Source organism: Lepisosteus oculatus, chromosome 14 (assembly GCF_040954835.1).
Source record: "Lepisosteus oculatus isolate fLepOcu1 chromosome 14, fLepOcu1.hap2, whole genome shotgun sequence".
Classification (NCBI taxonomy): Eukaryota; Metazoa; Chordata; class Actinopteri; order Semionotiformes; family Lepisosteidae; genus Lepisosteus; species Lepisosteus oculatus.
The window spans coordinates 37,636,652-37,659,075 of NC_090709.1; the positions used below are offsets into that span (position 1 = coordinate 37,636,652).

Below are 22,424 nucleotides of genomic sequence, written 5' to 3' on the forward strand. Positions count from 1 at the left end.
TGGGAGGCTCACTTGTTGTAGTGGGAGGTGTAGTAGTAGTAGTGGAAGGCTCGCTTGTTGTAGTGGGAGGTGTGGTTGATGTAGTGAGAGGCTCGGTTGTTGTAGTGGGAGGCTCGCTTGTTGTAGTGGGAGGTGTGGTTGATGTAGTGGGAAGCTCGGTTGTTGTAGTGGGAGGTGTGGTTGTAGTGAGAGGCTCGGTTGTTGTAGTGGGAGGTGTGGTTGATGTAGTGGGAGGCTCGGTTGTTGTAGTGGGAGGTGTGGTTGTAGTGGCAGGCTCGGTTGTTGTAGTGGGAGGCTCGGTTGTTGTAGTGGGAAGCTCAGTTGTTGTAGTGGGAGGTGTGGTTGTTGTAGTGGGAGGCTCGGTTGTTGTAGTGGAAGGTGTGGTTGTAGTGGGAGGCTCGGTTGTTGTAGTGGGAGGCTCGGTTGTTGTAGTGGGAAGCTCAGTTGTTGTAGTGGGAGGTGTGGTTGTTGTAGTGGGAGGCTCGGTTGTTGTAGTGGGAGACTCGGTTGTTGTAGTGGGAGGTGTGGTTGTAGTGGGTGGCTCGGTTGTTGTAGTGGGAGGCTCACTTGTTGTAGTGGGAGGTGTGGTTGATGTAGTGGGAGGCTCGGTTGTTGTAGTGGAAGGTGTGGTTGTAGTGGGAGGCTCGGTTGTTGTAGTGGGAGGCTCGGTTGTTGTAGTGGGAAGCTCAGTTGTTGTAGTGGGAGGTGTGGTTGTTGTAGTGGGAGGCTCGGTTGTTGTAGTGGGAGACTCGGTTGTTGTAGTGGGAGGCTCGGTTGTTGTAGTGGGAGGTGTGGTTGTAGTGGAAGGCTCTGTTGTTGTAGTGGGAGACTCGGTTGTTGTAGTGGGAGGCTCGGTTGTTGTAGTGGGAGGTGTGGTTGTAGTGGGAGGCTCGGTTGTTGTAGTGGGAGGTGTGGTTGTTGTAGTGGGAGGCTCGGTTGTTGTCGTGGGAGGTGTGGTTGTAGTGGGAGGCTCCGTTGTTGTAGTGGGAGGCTCGGTTGTTGTAGTAGGAGGTGTAGTTATAGTGGGAGGCTCGGTTGTTGTAGTGGGAGGTGTGGTTGTAGTGGGAGGCTCGGTTGTTGTAGTGGGAGGCTCGGTTGTTGTAGTGGGAGGTGTAGATGTAGTGGGAGGCTCGGTTGTTGTAGTTGGAGGCTCGCTTGTTGTATTGGGAGGCTCGGTTGTTGTAGTGGGAGGTGTGGTTGTTGTAGTGGGAGGTGTAGTTGTAGTGGGAGGCTCGGTTGTTGTAGTTGGAGGCTCGCTTGTTGTATTGGGAGGCTCTGTTGTTGTAGTGGGAGGTGTGGTTGTTGTAGTGGGAGGTGTAGTTGTAGTGGGAGGCTCAGTTGTTGTAGTGGGAGGCTCGGTTGTTGTAGTGGGAGGTGTAGTTATAGTGGGAGGCTCAGTTGTTGTAGTGGGAGGTGTGGTTGTAGTGGGAGGCTCGGTTGTTGTGGTGGGTGGCTCGGTTGTTGTAGTGGGAGGTGTAGTTGTAGTGGGAGGCTCGGTTGTTGTAGTTGGAGGCTCGCTTGTTGTATTGGGAGGCTCGGTTGTTGTAGTGGGAGGTGTGGTTGTTGTAGTGGGAGGCTCGGTTGTTGTCGTGGGAGGTGTGGTTGTAGTGGGAGGCTCCGTTGTTGTAGTGGGAGGCTCGGTTGTTGTAGTAGGAGGTGTAGTTATAGTGGGAGGCTCAGTTGTTGTAGTGAGAGGTGTGGTTGTAGTGGGAGGCTCGGTTGTTGTAGTGGGAGGCTCGGTTGTTGTAGTGGGAGGTGTAGTTGTTGTAGTGGGAGGCTCGGTTGTTGTAGTGGGAGGATCAGTTGTTGTAGTGGGAGTTGTGGTTGTAGTGGAAGGCTCTGTTGTTGTAGTGGGAGGTGTAGTTGTAGTGGGAGGCTCGGTTGTTGTAGTGGGAGGTGTTGTTGTTGTAGTGGGAGGCTCGCTTGTTGTAGTGGGAGGTGTGGTTGTTGTAGTGGGAGGCTTGGTTGTTGTAGTGGGAGGTGTGCTTGTAGTGGGAGGCTCGGTTGTTGTAGTGGGAGGTGTGGTTGTTGTAGTGGGAGGTGTGGTTGTTGTAGTGGCAGCTGTGGTTGTTGTAGTGGGAGGCTCGGTTGTTCTAGTGGAAGGTGTAGTTGTAGTGGGAGACTCGGTTGTTGTAGTTGGAGGCTCGCTTGTTTTATTGGGAGGCTCGGTTGTTGTAGTGGGAGGTGTGGTTGTTGTTGTGGGAGGCTCGGTTGTTGTAGTGGGAGGTGTGGTTGTAGTGGGAGGCTCGGTCGTTGTAGTGGGAGGCTCGGTTATTGTAGTGGGAGGCTCGGTTGTTGTAGTGGGAGGTGTAGTTGTTGTAGTGGGAGGTTCGGTTGGTGTAGTGGGAGGCTCGGTTGTTGTAGTGGGAGGTGTGGTTGTAGTGGGAGGCTCGGTCGTTGTAGTGGGAGGCTCGGTTATTGTAGTGGGAGGCTCGGTTGTTGTAGTGGGAGGTGTAGTTGTTGTAGTGGGAGGCTCGGTTGTTGTAGTGGGAGGCTTGGTTGTTGTAGTGGGAGTTGTGGTTGTAGTGGGAGGCTCACTTGTTGTAGTGGGAGGTGTGGTTGATGTAGTGGGAGGCTCGGATGTTGTAGTGGGAGGCTCGGTTGTTGTAGTGGGAGGCTCACTTGTTGTAGTGGGAGGTGTGGTTGATGTAGTGGGAGGCTCGGATGTTGTAGTGGGAGGCTCGGTTGTTGTAGTGGGAGGTGTAGTAGTAGTGGGTGGCTCGGTTGTTGTAGTAGGAGGTGTTGTTGTAGTGGGAGGCTCGGTTGTTGTAGTGGGAGGTGTAGTTGCAGTGGGAGGCTCTGTTGTTGTAGTTGGAGGCTCTGTTGTTGTAGTGGGAGGTGTAATAGTAGTGGGTGGCTCGGTTGTTGTAGTGGGAGGTGTGGTTGTAGTGGGAGGCTCGGTCGTTGTAGTGGGAGGCTCGGTTATTGTAGTGGGAGGCTCGGTTGTTGTAGTGGGAGGTGTAGTTGTTGTGGTGGGAGGCTCTGTAGTTGTAGTGGGAGGCTTGGTTGTTGTAGTGGGAGGTGTAGATGTAGTGGGAGGCTTGGTTGTTGTAGTGGGAGTAGTGGTTGTAGTGGGAAGACTGTTTGTTGTAGTGGGAGGCTCGGTTGATGTACTGGGAGGTGTAGTTGTAGTGGGAGTTGTGGTTGTAGTGGGAGGCTCAGTTGTAGTGGGAGGCTCGGTTGTTGTAGTGGGTGGTATGGTTGTTGTAGTGGGCGGTGTAGTTGTTGTAATGGGAGGCTCTGTTGTTGAAGTGGTAGGTGTGGTTGTTGTAGTTGGAGGCTCAGTTGTTGTAGTGGGAGGCTCGGTTGTTGTAGTGGGAGGTGTAGTTGTAGTGGGAGGCTCGGTTGTTGTAGTAGGAGGCTCAGTTGTTATAGTGGGAAGTTTAGTTGTAGTGGGAGGCTCAGTTGTTGTAGTGGGAGGCTCGGTTGATGTAGTGGGAGGTGTAGTTGTAGTGGGAGGCTCGGTTGTTTTAGTAGGAGGCTCAGTTGTTGTAGTGGGAGGTGTAGTTGTAGTGGGAGGCTCAATTGTTGTAGTGGGAGGTGTGTTTGTTGTAGTGGGAGGTGTAGTTGTAGTGGGAGGCTCGGTTGTTGTAGTGGGAGGCTCAGTTGTTGTAGTGGGAGGTGTGGTTGTTGTAGTGGGAGGTGTAGTTGTACTGGGAGGCTCGGTTGTTGTAGTGGGAGACTCAGTTGTTGTAGTGGGAGGTGTGGTTGTTGTAGTGGGAGGCTCGGTTGATGTAGTGGGATGTGTAGTTGTAGTGGGAGGCTCGGTTGTCTTAGTAGGAGGCTCAGTTGTAGTAGTGGGAGGTTTAGTTGTAGTGGGAGGCTCAGTTGTTGTAGTGGGAGGTGTGGTTGTTGTAGTGGGAGGCTCGGTTGTTGTAGTGGGAGGTGTGGTTGTTCTGGGAGGTGTAGTTCTTGTGGTGGGAGGCTCTGTAGTTGTATTGGGAGGCTCGGTTGTTGTAGTGGGAGTAGTGGTTGTAGTGGGAGGCTCGGTTGATGTAGTGGGAGGTGTAGTTGTAGTGGGAGTTGTGGTTGTAGTGGGAGGCTCAGTTGTTGTAGTGGGAGGCTCGGTTGTTGTAGTGGGCGGTGTGGTTGTTGTAGTGGGCGGTGTGGTTGTTGTAGTGGGAGGCTCAGTTGTTGTAGTGGTAGGTGTGGTTGTTGTAGTGGGAGGCTCAGTTGTTGTAGTGGGAGGTGTGGTTGTTGTAATGGGAGGTGTAGTTGTAGTGGGAAGCTCAGTTGTTGTAGTGGGAGGTTTAGTTGTAGTGGGAGGCTCAGTTGTTGTAGTGGGAGGCTCGGTTGTTGTAGTGGAAAGCATAGTTGTAGTGGGAGGCTCGGTTGTTGTAGTGGGAGCCTCGGTTGTTGTAGTGGGAGGTGTGGTTGTTGTAGTGGGAGGCTTGGTTGTTGTAGTGGGAGGTGTGGTTGTAGTGGGAGGTGTTGTTGTTGTGGTGAGAGGCTCTGTAGATGTAGTGGGAGGCTCGGTTGTTGTAGTGGGAGTAGTGGTTGTAGTGGGAAGTGTGGTTGTTGTAGTGGGAGGCTCGGTTATTGTAGTGGGAGGCTCGGTTGATGTAGTGGGAGGTGTAGTTGTAGTGGGAGTTGTGGTTGTAGTGGGAGGCTCGGTTGTTGTAGTGGGCGGTGTGGTTGTTGTAGTGGGCGGTGTGGTTGTTGTAGTGGGAGGCTCAGTTGTTGTAGTGGTAGGTGTGGTTGTTGTAGTGGGAGGCTCGGTTGTTGTAGTGGGAGGCTCGGTTCTTGTAGTGGGAGGCTCGGTTGATGTAGTGGGAGGTGTAGTTGTAGTGGGAGTTGTGGTTGTAGTGGGAGGCTCAGTTGTTGTAGTGGTAGGTGTGGTTGTTGTAGTGGGAGGCTCGGTTGTTGTAGTGGGAGGCTCGGTTCTTGTAGTGGGAGGCTCGGTTGATGTAGTGGGAGGTGTAGTTGTAGTGGGAGTTGTGGTTGTAGTGGGAGGCTCAGTTGTTGTATTGGGAGGCTCAGTTGTTGTAGTGGGAGGTGTGGTTGTTGTAGTGGGAGGCTCGGTTGTTGTAGTGGAAGGCTCAGTTGTTGTAGTGGGAGGTTTAGTTGTAGTGGGAGGCTCAGTTGTTGTAGTGGGAGGTGTGGTTGTTGTAGTGGGAGGTGTAGTTGAATTGGGAGGCTCGGTTGTTGTAGTGGGAGACTCAGTTGTTGTAGTGGGAGGTGTGGTTGTTGTAGTGGGAGGCTCAGTTGTTGTAGTGGGAGGTGTGGTTGTTGTAGTGGGAGGTGTAGTTGTAGTGGGAAGTGTGGTTGTTGTAGTGGGAGGCTCGGTTGTTGTAGTAAGAGGCTCGGTTGATGTAGTGGGAGGTGTAGTTGTAGTGGGAGGCTCAGTTGTTGTAGTGTGAGGTGTGGTTGTTGTAGTGGGAGGCTCAGTTGTTGTGGTGGGAGGTGTGGTTGTTGTAGTGGGAGGTGTGGTTGTTGTAGTGGGAGGTTCGGTTGTTGTAGTGGGAGGCTCGGTTGATGTAGTGGGAGGTGTAGTTGTAGTAGGAGGCTCAGTTGTTGTAGTGGGAGGTTTAGTTGTAGTCGGAGGTTTAGTTGTAGTGGGAGGCTCAGTTGTTGTAGTGGGAGGTGTGGTTGTTGTAGTGGGAGGTGTGGCTGTTGTAGTGGGAGGTGTAGTTGTAGTGGGAGGCTCAGTTGTTGTAGTGGGAGACTCAGTTGTTGTAGTGGGAGGTGTGGTTGTTGTAGTGGGAGGCTCGGTTGTTGTAGTGGAAGGCATAGTTGTAGTGGGAGGCTCAGTTGTTGTAGTGGGAGGCTCGGTTGTGGTGGGAGGTGTGGTTGTAGTGGGAGGTTTAGTTGTTGTGGTGGGAGGCTCTGTAGTTGTAGTGGGAGGCTCGGTTGTTGTTGTGGGAGACTCAGTTGTTGTAGTGGGAGGTGTGGTTGTTGTAGTGGGAGGCTCGGTTGTTGTAGTGGAAGGCATAGTTGTAGTGGGAGGCTCAGTTGTAGTGGGAGGCTCGGTTGTTGTAGTGGGAGACTCAGTTGTTGTAGTGGGAGGTGTGGTTGTTGTAGTGGGAGGCTCGGTTGTTGTAGTGGAAGGCATAGTTGTAGTGGGAGGCTCAGTTGTTGTAGTGGGAGGCTCGGTTGTTGTGGTGGGAGGTGTGGTTGTAGTGGGAGGTTTAGTTGTTGTGGTGGGAGGCTCTGTAGTTGTAGTGGGAGGCTCGGTTGTTGTAGTGGGAGACTCAGTTGTTGTAGTGGGAGGTGTGGATGTTGTAGTGGGAGGCTCGGTTGTTGTAGCGGAAGGCATAGTTGTAGTGGGAGGCTCAGTTGTTGTAGTGGGAGGCTCAGTTGTTGTAGTGGGAGGTGTGGTTGTTGTAGTGGGAGGTGTAGTTGTAGTGGGAAGTGTGGTTGTTGTAGTGGGAGGCTCGGTTGTTGTAGTAAGAGGCTCGGTTGATGTAGTGGAAGGCGTAGTTGTAGTGGGAAGCTCGGTTGTTGTAGTGGAAGGCGAAGTTGTAGTGGGAGGCTCTTTTGTTGTAGTGGGAGGTGTGGTTGTTGTAGTGGGAGGTGTGGTTGTAGTGGGAGGTGTGGTTGTTGTAGTGGGAGGTGTGGTTGTTGTAGTGGGAGGTTCGGTTGTTGTAGTGGGAGGCTCGGTTGATGTAGTGGGAGGTGTAGTTGTAGTGGGAGGCTCGGTTGTTGTAGTAGGAGGCTCAGTTGTTGTAGTGGGAGGTTTAGTTGTAGTTTGAGGTTTAGTTGTAGTGGGAGGCTCAGTTGTTGTAGTGGGAGACTCAGTTGTTGTAGTGGGAGGTGTGGTTGTTGTAGTGGAAGGCATAGTTGTAGTGGGAGGCTCGGTTGTTGTAGTGGGAGGCTCGGTTGTTGTAGTGGGAGGTGTGGTTGTAGTGGGAGGTGTGGTTGTTGTGGTGGGAGGCTCTGTAGTTGTAGTGGGAGGCTCTGTTGTTGTAGTGGGAGGCTCTGTTGTTGTAGTGGGAGGTGTGGTTGTTGTAGTGGGAGGCTCAGTTGTTGTAGTGTGAGGTGTGGTTGTTGTAGTGGGAGGCTCAGTTGTTGTAGTGGGAGGTGTGGTTGTTGTAGTGGGAGGTTCGGTTGTTGTAGTGGGAGGCTCGGTTGATGTAGTGGGAGGTGTAGTTGTAGTAGGAGGCTCAGTTGTTGTAGTGGGAGGTTTAGTTGTAGTGGGAGGTTTAGTTGTAGTGGGAGGCTCAGTTGTTGTAGTGGGAGGTGTGGTTGTTGTAGTGGGAGGTGTGGCTGTTGTAGTGGGAGGTGTAGTTGTAGTGGGAGGCTCAGTTGTTGTAGTGGGAGGTGTGGTTGTAGTGGGAGGTTTAGTTGTTGTGGTGGGAGGCTCTGTAGTTGTAGTGGGAGGCTCGGTTGTTGTAGTGGGAGACTCAGTTGTTGTAGTGGGAGGTGTGGATGTTGTAGTGGGAGGCTCGGTTGTTGTAGTGGAAGGCATAGTTGTAGTGGGAGGCTCAGTTGTAGTGGGAGGCTCGGTTGTTGTAGTGGGAGGTGTGGTTGTAGTGGGAGGTGTGGTTGTTGTAGTGGGAGGTGTAGTTGTAGTGGAAGATTCAGTTGTTGTAGTGGGAGACTCAGTTGTTGTAGTGGGAGGTGTGGTTGTTGTAGTGGGAGGCTCGGTTGTTGTAGTGGAAGGCATAGTTGTAGTGGGAGGCTCAGTTGTTGTAGTGGGAGGCTCGGTTGTTGTGGTGGGAGGTGTGGTTGTAGTGGGAGGTTTAGTTGTTGTGGTTGGAGGCTCTGTAGTTGTAGTGGGAGGCTCGGTTGTTGTAGTGGGAGACTCAGTTGTTGTAGTGGGAGGTGTGGTTGTTGTAGTGGGAGGCTCGGTTGTTGTAGTGGAAGGCATAGTTGTAGTGGGAGGCTCAGTTGTAGTGGGAGGCTCGGTTGTTGTAGTGGGAGGTGTGGTTGTAGTGGTAGGTTTAGTTGTTGTGGTGGGAGGCTCTGTAGTTGTAGTGGGAGGCTCGGTTGTTGTAGTGGGAGGTGTAGTTGTAGTGGGAGGCTCGGTTGTTGTAGTGGGAGTAGTGGTTGTAGTGGGAAGTGTGGTTGTTGTAGTGGGAGGTTCGGTTGTTGTAGTGGGAGGCTCGGTTGTTGTAGTGGGAGGTGTGGTTGTTGTAGTGGGAGGTGTAGTTGTAGTGGGAGGCTCGGTTGTTGTAGTGGGAGGTGTAGTTGTAGTGGGAGACTCAGTTGTTGTAGTGGGAGGTGTGGTTGTTGTAGTGGGAGGCTCGGTTGATGTAGTGGGAGGTGTGGTTGTTGTAGTGGGAGGTGTAGTTGTAGTGGGAGGCTCGGTTGTTGTAGTGGGAGGCTCAGTTGTTGTAGTGGGAGGCTCGGTTGTTGTAGTGGGAGGCTCGGTTGTTGTAGTGGGAGGTGTGGTTGTTGTAGTGGGAGGTGTAGTTGTAGTGGGAGGCTCGGTTGTTGTAGTGGGAGGTGTAGTTGTAGTGGGAGACTCAGTTGTTGTAGTGGGAGGTGTGGTTGTTGTAGTGGGAGGCTCGGTTGATGTAGTGGGAGGTGTGGTTGTTGTAGTGGGAGGTGTAGTTGTAGTGGGAGGCTCGGTTGTTGTAGTGGGAGGCTCAGTTGTTGTAGTGGGAGGCTCGGTTGTTGTAGTGGGAGGCTCGGTTGATGTAGTGGGAGGTGTAGTTGTAGTGGGAGGTGTGGTTGTTGTAGTGGGAGGCTCGGTTGATGTAGTGGGAGGCTCAGTTGTTGTAGTGGGAGGTGTGGTTGTTGTAGTGGGAGGCTCGGTTGTTGTAGTGGGAGGCTCGGTTGTTGTAGTGGGAGGTGTGGTTGTTGTGGTGGCAGGCTCGGTTGTTGTAGTGGGAGGTGTGGTTGTTATAGTGGGAGGCTCAGTTGTTGTAGTGGGAGGCTCAGTTGTTGTAGTGGGAGGCTCGGTTGATGTAGTGGGAGGTGTAGTTGTAGTGGGAGGCTCGGTTGTTGTCGTAGGAGGCTCAGTTGTTGTAGTGGGAGGTTTAGTTGTAGTGGGAGGCTCAGTTGTTGTAGTGGGATGTGTGGTTGTTGTAGTGGGAGGTGTAGTTGTAGTGGGAGGCTTGGTTGTTGTAGTGGGAGACTCAGTTGTTGTAGTGGGAGGTGTGGTTGTTGTAGTGGGAGGCTCGGTTGTTGTAGTGGGATGTGTGGTTGTTGTAGTGGGAGGTGTAGTTGTAGTGGGAGGCTTGGTTGTTGTAGTGGGAGACTCAGTTGTTGTAGTGGGAGGTGTGGTTGTTGTAGTGGGAGGCTCGGTTGTTGTAGTGGGAGGTGTGGTTGTTATAGTGGGAGGCTCAGTTGTTGTAGTGGGAGGCTCAGTTGTTGTAGTGGGAGGTTTAGTTGTAGTGGGAGGCTCAGTTGTTGTAGTGGGATGTGTGGTTGTTGTAGTGGGAGGTGTAGTTGTAGTGGGAGGCTTGGTTGTTGTAGTGGGAGACTCAGTTGTTGTAGTGGGAGGTGTGGTTGTTGTAGTGGGAGGCTCGGTTGTTGTAGTGGGATGTGTGGTTGTTGTAGTGGGAGGTGTAGTTGTAGTGGGAGGCTCGGTTGTTGTAGTGGGAGGCTCGGTTGATGTAGTGGGAGGTGTGGTTGTTGTATTGGGAGGCTCGGTTGTTGTAGTGGGATGTGTGGTTGTTGTAGTGGGATGTGTGGTTGTTGTAGTGGGAGGTGTGGTTGTAGTGGGAGGCTCGGCTGTTGTAGTGGGAGGCTCAGTTGTTGTAGTGGGAGGCTCGGTTTTTGTAGTGGGAGGCGTTGTTGTAGTGGGAGGCTCGGTTGTTGTAGTGGGAGGTGTGGTTGTAGTGGAAGGCTCAGTTGTTACTGAGGTTTCATTTTGTGCCCCAGCTGCTGCTGAGGTCGTTTCTTCAGTTTTTGCCACAGCTGTTGCTATGGGAGAAGAGATAATGAGGTTTAACTTCGTCCTAACACATGACATAGTCGTCTCTGCAGGCTCTTTGGTTGTTACATTCATGTGAAGGGTTTGCCGATGTAAAAATATTTATTCTGTTTTCGCAAGCAATAATTTCTGAGCATGAGTACCAACACCCAGTATTGCTCGTTCTCGTCTTAGGACAGGGTTACTGGTAACGATTACTGATTACTTGAATACTTGTCAGCTCGACGCAGTGCTGTTTCTCTGAGTGAGATACTCACTGGCCAGCAGGAGAATCAGGACAGGTCCCACCATCGTCCCCATCGTCCCCATGGTGACGACCTGGAGGAGTTCGAAATGCAATATCGGTCACGCTCAGTCATCTCTGTTACAAGATACTATTGTATTACCGACCGATTTGTCTATTATAAATAATTATCATATTACACTTCACTCAGGCTCAGCTCTCTTAGAAATATACTGTAGTTCAGACTCATTCATCTCCTTAAAGTCTTATTATGTAGTAATTAGACTCATTTCTGTTATGAACACATTGTTCCATAGTTCAGACAGAGTCATCTCCATTATAAATATGTTTTGTATGCGTCAGATAGTCTCATTTGTGTAAGGGATGCATTTTTAGATAGTTCAAGCAGAGTAGGCTCTGTTAGTTTGTTTCAGATAGACTCATCTCTGTTCTAAATACATTGGTACACAGTTCAGGCACAGTCATCTCTGTCATAAATATTTTATTACACAGTTCAGACAGAGTCGTGTCTGTTTTAAATATATTGTTATGTGCTTCAAACAGATTGTCTCTGTTATAAATATGTTATATATAATATTTTGTGATATTAACATAGTTCAGACAGATTTATCTCTGTTATATATGCTGTATTATTATTCAGATGTTACCACACTCTTCTAAACTCTACTGCACTACACTACTCATCATGAGGAGTTAACCACAATCTGTTATAAAAATATTATTCTACAATTCCGACAGACTCTTCTCTGTTATGAATATATTATCCTATCGTTCAGCTTACTCTCTATTATAGTATTAATAGTATGATATTCTACTGTATAATACACTGTTGGAAATTACGGTATACAATACAACAATATGGTAAACTATAATATAATCTGAATTATTATACTATAATCTATGTATTATACTGCAGCAAAATACAGTATACTGTACTGGAGCACACTGCAGTAAACTACAGTATACTGTCCTGTAGCACACTGCGGTAAACTACAGTATACCGTGCTGGAGCACACTGCAGTAAACTACAGTATACCGTACTGTATCACGCTGCAGTAAACTACAGTATACTGTACTGGAGCACACTGCAGTAAACTACAGTATACCGTACTGGAGCACACTGCAATAAACTACAGTATATTGTACTGGAGCACACTGCAGTAAACGACAGTATACCGTACTGTATCACGCTGCAGTAAACTACAGTATACTGTACTGGAGCACACTGCAGTAAACTACAGTATACCGTACTGGAGCACACTGCAATAAACTACAGTATACTGTACTGGAGCACACTGCAGTAAACTACAGTATACTGTACTGGAGCACACTGCAGTAAACTATAGTATACCGTACTGTATCACGCTGCAGTAAACTACAGTATACCGTACTGTATCACACTGCAGTAAACTACAGTATACTGTACTGGAGCACACTGCAGTAAACTATAGTATACCGTACTGTATCACGCTGCAGTAAACTACAGTATACCGTACTGTATCACACTGCAGTAAACTACAGTATACTGTACTGGAGCACACTGCAGTAAACTACAGTATACCGTACTGGAGCACACTGCAATAAACTACAGTATACTGTACTGGAGCACACTGCAGTAAACGACAGTATACCGTACTGTATCACGCTGCAGTAAACTACAGTATACTGTACTGGAGCACACTGCAGTAAACTACAGTATACCGTACTGGAGCACACTGCAATAAACTACAGTATACTGTACTGGAGCACACTGCAGTAAACTACAGTATACCGTACTGGAGCACACTGCAATAAACTACAGTATACTGTACTGGAGCACACTGCAGTAAATGACAGTATACCGTACTGTATCACGCTGCAGTAAACTACAGTATACTGTGCTGTTTCACCCTGAGCAGACACAGAGAGTGTGGGGTCTCTGTCCTCCTGTGTCTCTCTCTCTCAGCTCCCAGCTGGGAGTTCACAGGTATGGACTCACCTGGGGCAGCAGGAGTCCTGCGAGTTCTGGTCCGGTCCGGTCCAGCTGGAGATGTCCTGTTATTCCAGAGGGCTGATCCACCTGCACTGTCTCACCTGTGATCTGTCTCTGTCAGGTCCTGCGTCTCCCGGCTCTTATAACCTGGGTACGGACCGGACCGACGGCTCTACATTCCAAAATAAACACTCGTGCAGCGAGCTGTAGGCATCACCCCCAAACCCCCTGACGCTCTCTGAAGAGCCCCGCCCTTTCCTGCGATATCCTCGCATAGCGCGGACCTCAAATGGGGCAGATAAGAGGAGGTATGTGGTTCGGCCACAAATCAGCAGTGCTCTGGAATCCACATCGAATTCCTACACAGATACAGGTTTAACAGGAAGAATTGGGGAGAGTCTGAAGAGTCAATATCAATTCTCAGCACTTAACCACAGCCACACATGATATCTGTACCTCCTTACACCTGTACACACACACTACTGTATCCCAATACAGTCTGTAATTGTGGGGTGTCTCTGTCTGCGTCTGTGTAATTGTGGGATGTGTGTGTCTGTGTCTGTGTAGTTGTGGGGTGTGTGTGTGTCGGTGTCTGTGTCTGTGTCTGTGTAGGTGTTGGGTGTGTCTGTGTAGTTGTGTGTGTGTGTGGTGTGTCCCAGAGGCTGGGGACCAGTGTCAGGGTGTGTGTGTGTTGTGTTCCGGAGGCTGGGGACCAGTGTCAGTGTGTGTGTGTGTTGTGTCCCAAAGGCTGGGGACCAGTGTCAGTGTGTGTGTGTGTTGTGTTCCGGAGGCTGGGGACCAGTGTCAGTGTGTGTGTTGTATTCCGGAGGCTGGGGACCAGTGTCAGTGTTTGTGTGTGTGTTGTGTCCCGGAGGCTGGGGACCAGTGTCAGGGTGTGTGTGTGTGTTGTGTCCCGGAGGCTGGGGACCAGAGTCAGTGTGTGTGTGTGTGTTGTGTCCCGGAGGCTGGGGACCAGTGTCAGGGTGTGTGTGTGTGTGTGTTGTGTTCTGGAGGCTGGGGACCAGTGTCAGGGTGTGTGTGTGTGTTGTGTTCCGGAGGCTGGGGACCAGTGTCAGTGTGTGTGTGTGTGTTGTGTTCCGGAGGCTGGGGACCAGTGTCAGTGTGTGTGTGTGTGTTGTGTCCCAGAGGCTGGGGACCAGTGTCAGTGTGTGTGTGTGTTGTGTCCTGGAGGCTGGGGACCAGTGTCAGGGTGTGTGTGTGTGTTGTGTCCCGGAGGCTGGGGACCAGTGTTAGTGTGTGTGTGTGTTGTGTTCCGGAGGCTGGGGACCAGTGTCAGTGTGTGTGTGTTGTGTCCCGGAGGCTGGGGACCAGTGTCAGTGTGTGTGTGTGTTGTGTCCCGGAGGCTGGGGACCAGTGTTAGTGTGTGTGTGTGTTGTGTCCCGGAGGCTGGGGACCTTTGTCAGTGTGTGTGTGGGTGTGTGTGTGTGTTGTGTCCCGGAGGCTGGGGACCAGTGTCAGTGTGTGTGTGTGTGTTGTGTTCCGGAGGCTGGGGACCAGTGTCAGTGTGTGTGTGTGTTGTGTCCCGGAGGCTGGGGACCAGTGTCAGTGTGTGTGTGTGTTGTGTCCCGGAGGCTGGGGACCAGTGTCAGTGTGTGTGTGTGTGTGTTGTGTTCCGGAGGCTGGGGACCAGTGTCAGTGTGTGTGTGTGTTGTGTCCCGGAGGCTGGGGACCAGTGTCAGTGTGTGTGTGTGTTGTGTTCCGGAGGCTGGGGACCAGTGTCAGGGTGTGTGTGTTGTGTCCAGGAGGCTGGGGACCAGTGTCAGTGTGTGTGTGTGTTGTGGCCCGGAGGCTGGGGACCAGTGTCAGTGTGTGTGTGTGTGTTGTGTCCCGGAGGCTGGGGACCAGTGTCAGTCTGTGTGTGTGTTGTGTCCCGGAGGCTGGGGACCAGTGTCAGTCTGTGTGTGTGTTGTGTCCCAGAGGCTGGGGACCAGTGTCAGTGTGTGTGTGTGTTGTGTTCTGGAGGCTGGGGACCAGTGTGAGTGTGTGTGTGTGTGTTGTGTCCCGGAGGCTGGGGACCAGTGTCAGTGTGTGTGTGTTGTGTCCCAGAGGCTGGGGACCAGTGTCAGTGTGTGTGTGTGTGTTGTGTCCCGGAGGCTAGGGACCAGTGTCAGTGTGTGTGTGTGTGTGTGTCTGTGTGTGTGTGTGTGTGTGTGGGAGTCTAGCCCTCAGGCTGATTTCTGTGGTATTCACAGGGTGAGGCTGAAATACTGTGACTCACAAAGCCCAATTTTATGACTCACAAAGCTTTTGTTTTCTGTCTGCTTGACCTTTATGTCTTCACCTGCCAGGAACTGGCAATTAAACTATTCTAACATCTGTGTTCGAGTACCAGTCAGGACAGGAGGCTCTACTGTACACAGAGAGGGGTGGGAGGGGGGAACAAGCTGATACCCTGGCTTCTCTCCAGACACAGCTGGGTGAGCTCCTCCAGTCAGGACAGGGGGCTCTACTGTACACAGAGAGGGGTGGGAGGGGGGAACAAGCCGAGACCCTGGCTTCTCTCCAGACACAGCTGGGTGAGCTCCTCCAGTCAGGACAGGAGGCTCTACTTTATACCACAGTGAATATCTCAATATCTCACTTAATACCACACTGAATATCTCACTTTATACCACAGTGAATATCTCAATATCTCACTTTATACCACACTGAATATCTCACTTTATACCACACTGAATATCTCAATATATCACTTTATACCACAGTGAATATCTCAGTATCTCACTTTATACCACACTGAATATCTCAATATCTCACTTTATACCACACTGAATATCTCAGTATCTCACTTTATACCACACTGAATATCTCAATATATCACTTTATACCACAGTGAATATCTCAGTATCTCACTTTATACCACACTGAATATCTCAATATCTCACTTTATACCACACTGAATATCTCAGTATCTCACTTTATACCACACTGAATATCTCAATATCTCACATTATACCACACTGAATATCTCACTTTATACCACACTGAATATCTCAATATCTCACTTTATACCACAGTGGATATCTCAATATCTCACTTTATATCGCACTGAATATCTCAATATCTCATATTTGAATATCTGAATATATCACACTTCATCTCACACTGTGTATCCAATTTTATATCAGATGTAATATCACAGTATCTCTTTAGCTCTTGGCATAGTGACTATGCAGGAAAAAGACCTTAAATTATTTCAGCTTAACATCTCCGTGATAAACACAGACATGACAGACATGTGGAACAACATTCCTCAGCTTGATATATGAAAACCTGTCAGGAAAGGTTCCTCCTCAGCTACACAAGGACCTGACGTCGCAGACGTCACTGCCTGCCGCTGAGCACTCAGACGTCAGAAGAAACCTCACACAAGAGAGAAGTTTCTAGAGCTAGGCAGCTTGTTCCCCCCTCCCACCCCTCTCTGTGTACAGTAGAGCCTCCTGTCCTGACTGGAGGAGCTCACCCAGCTGTGTCTGGAGACAAGCCAGGGTATCGGCTTGTTCCCCCCTCCCGCCCCTCTCTGTGTACAGTAGAGCCTCCTGTCCTGACTGGAGGAGCTCACCCAGCTGTGTCTGGAGAGAAGCCAGGGTATCGGCTTGTTCCCCCCTCCCGCCCCTCTCTGTGTACAGATGTCACGGCCGTGCCTGTCCCCCAGGGTCTGACAGCAGGAAGTGCAGGCAGCCCAGGCCGAAGAGCAGTTTCCCAGCATCGTGGGGCCCCAGGCTGGAGAATGCCGGTCGTTCCTCGCTGTCAGGCGCGGCTGTCTGTGTGGAGTCTGCGTGTTCACAGGGGCTTGTGCGCGGTGCTCCAGTTTCCACATCGTTAAGAATGTGATTGTCTTCTGGGAAAACTGGTGTGTGTGTGTGTCCTGTGATGGGCTGGTGTCCTGTCCAGGGTGTGTGTGTGTCCTGTGATGGACTGGTGTCATGTCCAGGGTGTGTGTGTTAGTGATCAGAGTGAGTTAACAACGATCAGAGCGATTGAACAGCGATCAGGGCGATTGAACAAGTCCCCACTGGACTGCATCCCAGAAATCCCTGCGCGCTCCCTGTATCCCCGATTCCCACAGGCTCCGAGCCGCGCTCCTCGCCCAGACGAGCTCTCAGACGCCCGGACAGTAACAGGAGGCCCGTCAGACACTCCTGCCTGCAGCCAGACCCAGAAGCCCTCCCCCCCGCTGACAGCCACGCCCACCACGAGCCACGAGCCGAGCTAAAAATAGGTTCTGGGGAAGTGGAAACACGCAGCTCCTGCCCAAAACAAACACACAGAAACCTGCTGGACCGGCCCGCTAGCGCATATACTGTGTGTGTGTGTATGTGGATATATACACAGTATCGGGACTCCAGGTGTGTGTGTATATATATACACAGTGTCTGGACTCCAGCTGTGTGTGTGTGTATATATATACACAGTGTCTGGACTCCAGGGGTGTGTGTGTGTGTATATATATACAGTGTCTGGACTCCAGGTGTGTGTGTGTATATATACACAGTGTCTGGACTCCAGGTGTGTGTGTATATATATACACAGTGTCTGGACTCCAGGTGTGTGTGTGTGTATATATATACAGTGTCTGGACTCCAGGTGTGTGTATGTATATATACAGTGTCTGGACTCCAGGTGTGTGTGTGTATATATATACAGTGTCTGGACTCCAGGTGTGTGTGTGTGTATATATATACAGTGTCTGGACTCCAGGTGTGTGTGTGTGTATATATATACAGTGTCTGGACTCCAGGTGTGTGTGTGTATATATACACAGTGTCTGGACTCCAGGTGTGTGTGTATATATATACACAGTGTCTGGACTCCAGGTGTGTGTGTGTGTATATATACAGTGTCTGGACTCCAGGTGTGTGTATGTATATATACAGTGTCTGGACTCCAGGTGTGTGTGTGTGTATATATATACAGTGTCTGGACTCCAGGTGTGTGTGTGTATATATATACAGTGTCTGGACTCCAGGTGTGTGTGTGTATATATACACAGTGTCTGGACTCCAGGTGTGTGTGTGTATATATATACAGTGTCTGGACTCCAGGTGTGTGTGTATGTATATATACAGTGTCTGGACTCCAGGTGTGTGTGTGTATATATACAGTGTCTGGACTCCAGGTGTGTGTGTATGTATATATACAGTGTCTGGACTCCAGGTGTGTGTGTGTATATATACACAGTGTCTGGACTCCAGGGGTGTGTGTGTGTATATATACAGTGTCTGGACTCCAGGTGTGTGTGTGTGTATATATATACAGTGTCTGGACTCCAGGTGTGTGTGTGTGTATATATATATACAGTGTCTGGACTCCAGGGGTGTGTGTGTATATACAGTGTCTGGACTCCAGGTGTGTGTGTATATATATACAGTGTCTGGACTCCAGGGGTGTGTGTGTATATACAGTGTCTGGACTCCAGGTGTGTGTGTGTGTATGTATATATACACAGTGTCTGGACTCCAGGTGTGTGTGTGTGTATATATATACACAGTGTCTGGACACCAGGGGTGTGTGTGTATATACAGTGTCTGGACTCCAGGTGTGTGTGTATATATATATACACAGTGTCTGGACTCCAGGTGTGTGTGTGTATATATATACAGTGTTTGGACTCCAGGTGTGTGTGTGTATATATATATACAGTGTCTGGACTCCAGGTGTGTGTGTATATACACACAGTGTCTGGACTCCAGGTGTGTGTGTGTGTATATATATATACAGTGTCTGGACTCCAGGTGTGTGTGTGTATATATATATACACACACACAGTGTCCGGACTCCAGGTGTGTGTGTGTGTATATATATATACAGTGTCTGGACTCCAGGTGTGTGTATGTATATATATACACAGTGTTTGGACTCCAGGTGTGTGTGTGTATATATATATACACACACACAGTGTCCGGACTCCAGGTGTGTGTGTGTGTGTATATATAAATATACAGTGTCTGGACTCCAGGTGTGTGTGTGTATATATATACAGTGTCTGGACTCCAGGTGTGTGTGTGTGTATATACACAGTGTCTGGACTCCAGGTGTGTGTGTGTATATATACACAGTGTCTGGACTCCAGGTGTGTGTGTATATATATACACAGTGTCTGGACTCCAGGTGTGTGTGTGTGTATATATATACAGTGTCTGGACTCCAGGTGTGTGTATGTATATATACAGTGTCTGTACTCCAGGTGTGTGTGTGTGTATATATATACAGTGTCTGGACTCCAGGTGTGTGTGTGTGTATATATATACAGTGTCTGGACTCCAGGTGTGTGTGTGTATATATACACAGTGTCTGGACTCCAGGTGTGTGTATGTATATATATACAGTGTCTGGACTCCAGGTGTGTGTGTATGTATATATACAGTGTCTGGACTCCAGGTGTGTGTGTGTGTATATATACAGTGTCTGGACTCCAGGTGTATGTGTGTGTATATATACAGTGTCTGGACTCCAGGTGTGTGTGTGTATATATACACAGTGTCTGGACTCCAGGGGTGTGTGTGTGTATATATACAGTGTCTGGACTCCAGGTGTGTGTGTCTGTGTGTGTATATATATATACAGTGTCTGGACTCCAGGGGTGTGTGTGTATATACAGTGTCTGGACTCCAGGTGTGTGTGTATATATATACAGTGTCTGGACTCCAGGGGTGTGTGTGTATATACAGTGTCTGGACTCCAGGTGTGTGTGTGTGTATGTATATATACACAGTGTCTGGACTCCAGGTGTGTGTGTGTGTATATATATACACAGTGTCTGGACTCCAGGGGTGTGTGTGTATATACAGTGTCTGGACTCCAGGTGTGTGTATATATATATACACAGTGTCTGGACTCCAGGTGTGTGTGTGTATATATATACAGTGTTTGGACTCCAGGTGTGTGTGTGTATATATATATACAGTGTCTGGACTCCAGGTGTGTGTGTATATACACACAGTGTCTGGACTCCAGGTGTGTGTGTGTGTATATATATATACAGTGTCTGGACTCCAGGTGTGTGTGTGTGTATATATATACAATGTCTGGACTCCAGGTGTGTGTGTATATACACACAGTGTCTGGACTCCAGGTGTGTGTGTATGTATATATACAGTGTCTGGACTCCAGGTGTGTGTGTGTATATATACAGTGTCTGGACTCCAGGTGTGTGTGTGTATATACAGTGTCTGGACTCCAGGTGTGTGTGTGTGTATATATATACAGTGTCTGGACTCCAGGTGTTTGTGTGTGTATATATATATACACAGTGTTTGGACTCCAGGTGTGTGTGTGTGTATATATATACACAGTGTCTGGACTCCAGGTGTGTGTGTGTGTATATATATACAGTGTCTGCACTCCAGGTGTGTGTGTGTGTATATATACACAGTGTCTGGACTCCAGGTGTGTGTGTGTATATATATGCAGTGTCTGGACTCCAGGTGTGTGTGTGTATATACAGTGTCTGGACTCCAGGTGTGTGTGTGTGTGTATATATATACACACAGTGTCTGGACTCCAGGTGTGTGTGTGTGTATATATATATACAGTGTCTGGACTCCAGGTGTGTGTGTGTATATATATACAGTGTCCGGACTCCAGGTGTGTGTGTGTGTGTATATATAAATATACAGTGTCTGGACTCCAGGTGTGTGTGTGTATATATATATACAGTGTCTGGACTCCAGGTGTGTGTGTGTGTATATATACAGTGTTTGGACTCCAGGTGTGTGTATGTATATATACAGTGTCTGGACTCCAGGTGTGTGTGTGTGTATATATATACAGTGTCTGGACTCCAGGTGTGTGTGTGTGTATATATATACAGTGTCTGGACTCCAGGTGTGTGTATGTATATATACAGTGTCTGGACTCCAGGTGTGTGTGTGTGTATATATATACAGTGTCTGGACTCCAGGTGTGTGTGTGTGTATATATATACAGTGTCTGGACTCCAGGTGTGTGTGTGTATATATACACAGTGACTGGACTCCAGGTGTGAGTGTATATATATACACAGTGTCTGGACTCCAGGTGTGTGTGTATATATATACAGTGTCTGGACTCCAGGTGTGTGTATGTATATATACAGTGTCTGGACTCCAGGTGTGTGTGTGTGTATATATATACAGTGTCTGGACTCCAGGTGTGTGTGTGTATATATATATACAGTGTCTGGACTCCAGGTGTGTGTGTGTGTATATATACACAGTGTCTGGACTCCAGGTGTGTGTGTGTATATATATACAGTGTCTGGACTCCAGGTGTGTGTGTGTATATACACAGTGTCTGGACTCCAGGTGTGTGTGTATGTATATATACAGTGTCTGGACTCCAGGTGTGTGTGTGTATATATACAGTGTCTGGACTCCAGGTGTGTGTGTCTGTGTGTGTATATATATATACAGTGTCTGGACTCCAGGGGTGTGTGTGTATATACAGTGTCTGGACTCCAGGTGTGTGTGTATATATATACAGTGTCTGGACTCCAGGGGTGTGTGTGTATATACAGTGTCTGGACTCCAGGTGTGTGTGTGTGTATGTATATATACACAGTGTCTGGACTCCAGGTGTGTGTGTGTGTATAAATATACACAGTGTCTGGACTCCAGGGGTGTGTGTGTATATACAGTGTCTGGACTCCAGGTGTGTGTATATATATATACACAGTGTCTGGACTCCAGGTGTGTGTATATATATATACACAGTGTCTGGACTCCAGGTGTGTGTGTGTATATATATATACAGTGTCTGGACTCCAGGTGTGTGTGTATATACACACAGTGTCTGGACTCCAGGTGTGTGTGTGTGTATATATATATACAGTGTCTGGACTCCAGGTGTGTGTGTGTGTGTATATATATACAATGTCTGGACTCCAGGTGTGTGTGTATATACACACAGTGTCTGGACTCCAGGTGTGTGTGTATGTATATATACAGTGTCTGGACTCCAGGTGTGTGTGTGTATATATACAGTGTCTGGACTCCAGGTGTGTGTGTGTATATACAGTGTCTGGACTCCAGGTGTGTGTGTGTGTATATATATACAGTGTCTGGACTCCAGGTGTTTGTGTGTGTATATATATATACACAGTGTTTGGACTCCAGGTGTGTGTGTGTGTATATATATACACAGTGTCTGGACTCCAGGTGTGTGTGTGTGTATATATATACAGTGTCTGCACTCCAGGTGTGTGTGTGTGTATATATACACAGTGTCTGGACTCCAGGTGTGTGTGTGTATATATATGCAGTGTCTGGACTCCAGGTGTGTGTGTGTATATACAGTGTCTGGACTCCAGGTGTGTGTGTGTGTGTATATATATACACACAGTGTCTGGACTCCAGGTGTGTGTGTGTGTATATATATATACAGTGTCTGGACTCCAGGTGTGTGTGTGTATATATATACAGTGTCCGGACTCCAGGTGTGTGTGTGTGTGTATATATAAATATACAGTGTCTGGACTCCAGGTGTGTGTGTGTATATATATATACAGTGTCTGGACTCCAGGTGTGTGTGTGTGTATATATACAGTGTTTGGACTCCAGGTGTGTGTATGTATATATACAGTGTCTGGACTCCAGGTGTGTGTGTGTGTATATATATACAGTGTCTGGACTCCAGGTGTGTGTGTGTGTATATATATACAGTGTCTGGACTCCAGGTGTGTGTATGTATATATACAGTGTCTGGACTCCAGGTGTGTGTGTGTGTATATATATACAGTGTCTGGACTCCAGGTGTGTGTGTGTGTATATATATACAGTGTCTGGACTCCAGGTGTGTGTGTGTATATATACACAGTGACTGGACTCCAGGTGTGAGTGTATATATATACACAGTGTCTGGACTCCAGGTGTGTGTGTATATATATACAGTGTCTGGACTCCAGGTGTGTGTATGTATATATACAGTGTCTGGACTCCAGGTGTGTGTGTGTGTATATATATACAGTGTCTGGACTCCAGGTGTGTGTGTGTATATATATATACAGTGTCTGGACTCCAGGTGTGTGTGTGTGTATATATACACAGTGTCTGGACTCCAGGTGTGTGTGTGTATATATATACAGTGTCTGGACTCCAGGTGTGTGTGTGTATATACACAGTGTCTGGACTCCAGGTGTGTGTGTATGTATATATACAGTGTCTGGACTCCAGGTGTGTGTGTGTATATATACAGTGTCTGGACTCCAGGTGTGTGTGTGTATATATACACAGTGTCTGGACTCCAGGGGTGTGTGTGTGTATATATACAGTGTCTGGACTCCAGGGGTGTGTGTGTGTGTATATATATACAGTGTCTGGACTCCAGGTGTGTGTGTGTGTATGTATATATACACAGTGTCTGGACTCCAGGTGTGTGTGTGTGTA

At 48.8% G+C, this 22,424-nt stretch overlaps 1 protein-coding gene across 1 annotated transcript; it reads right to left on the bottom strand.

The window, feature by feature from the left end:
- Nucleotides 1-8: 8 nt before the first annotated feature.
- LOC138242609 (mucin-2-like) lies at nucleotides 9-8,557 on the bottom strand (the record flags this gene model as incomplete). Its single annotated transcript, XM_069198151.1, has 3 exons — nucleotides 9-116; nucleotides 575-1,943; nucleotides 5,826-8,557. Coding segments are annotated over 3 exons (4,209 nt in total), but the record flags the coding sequence as incomplete, so codon positions are not given.
- Nucleotides 8,558-22,424: the final 13,867 nt, after the last annotated feature.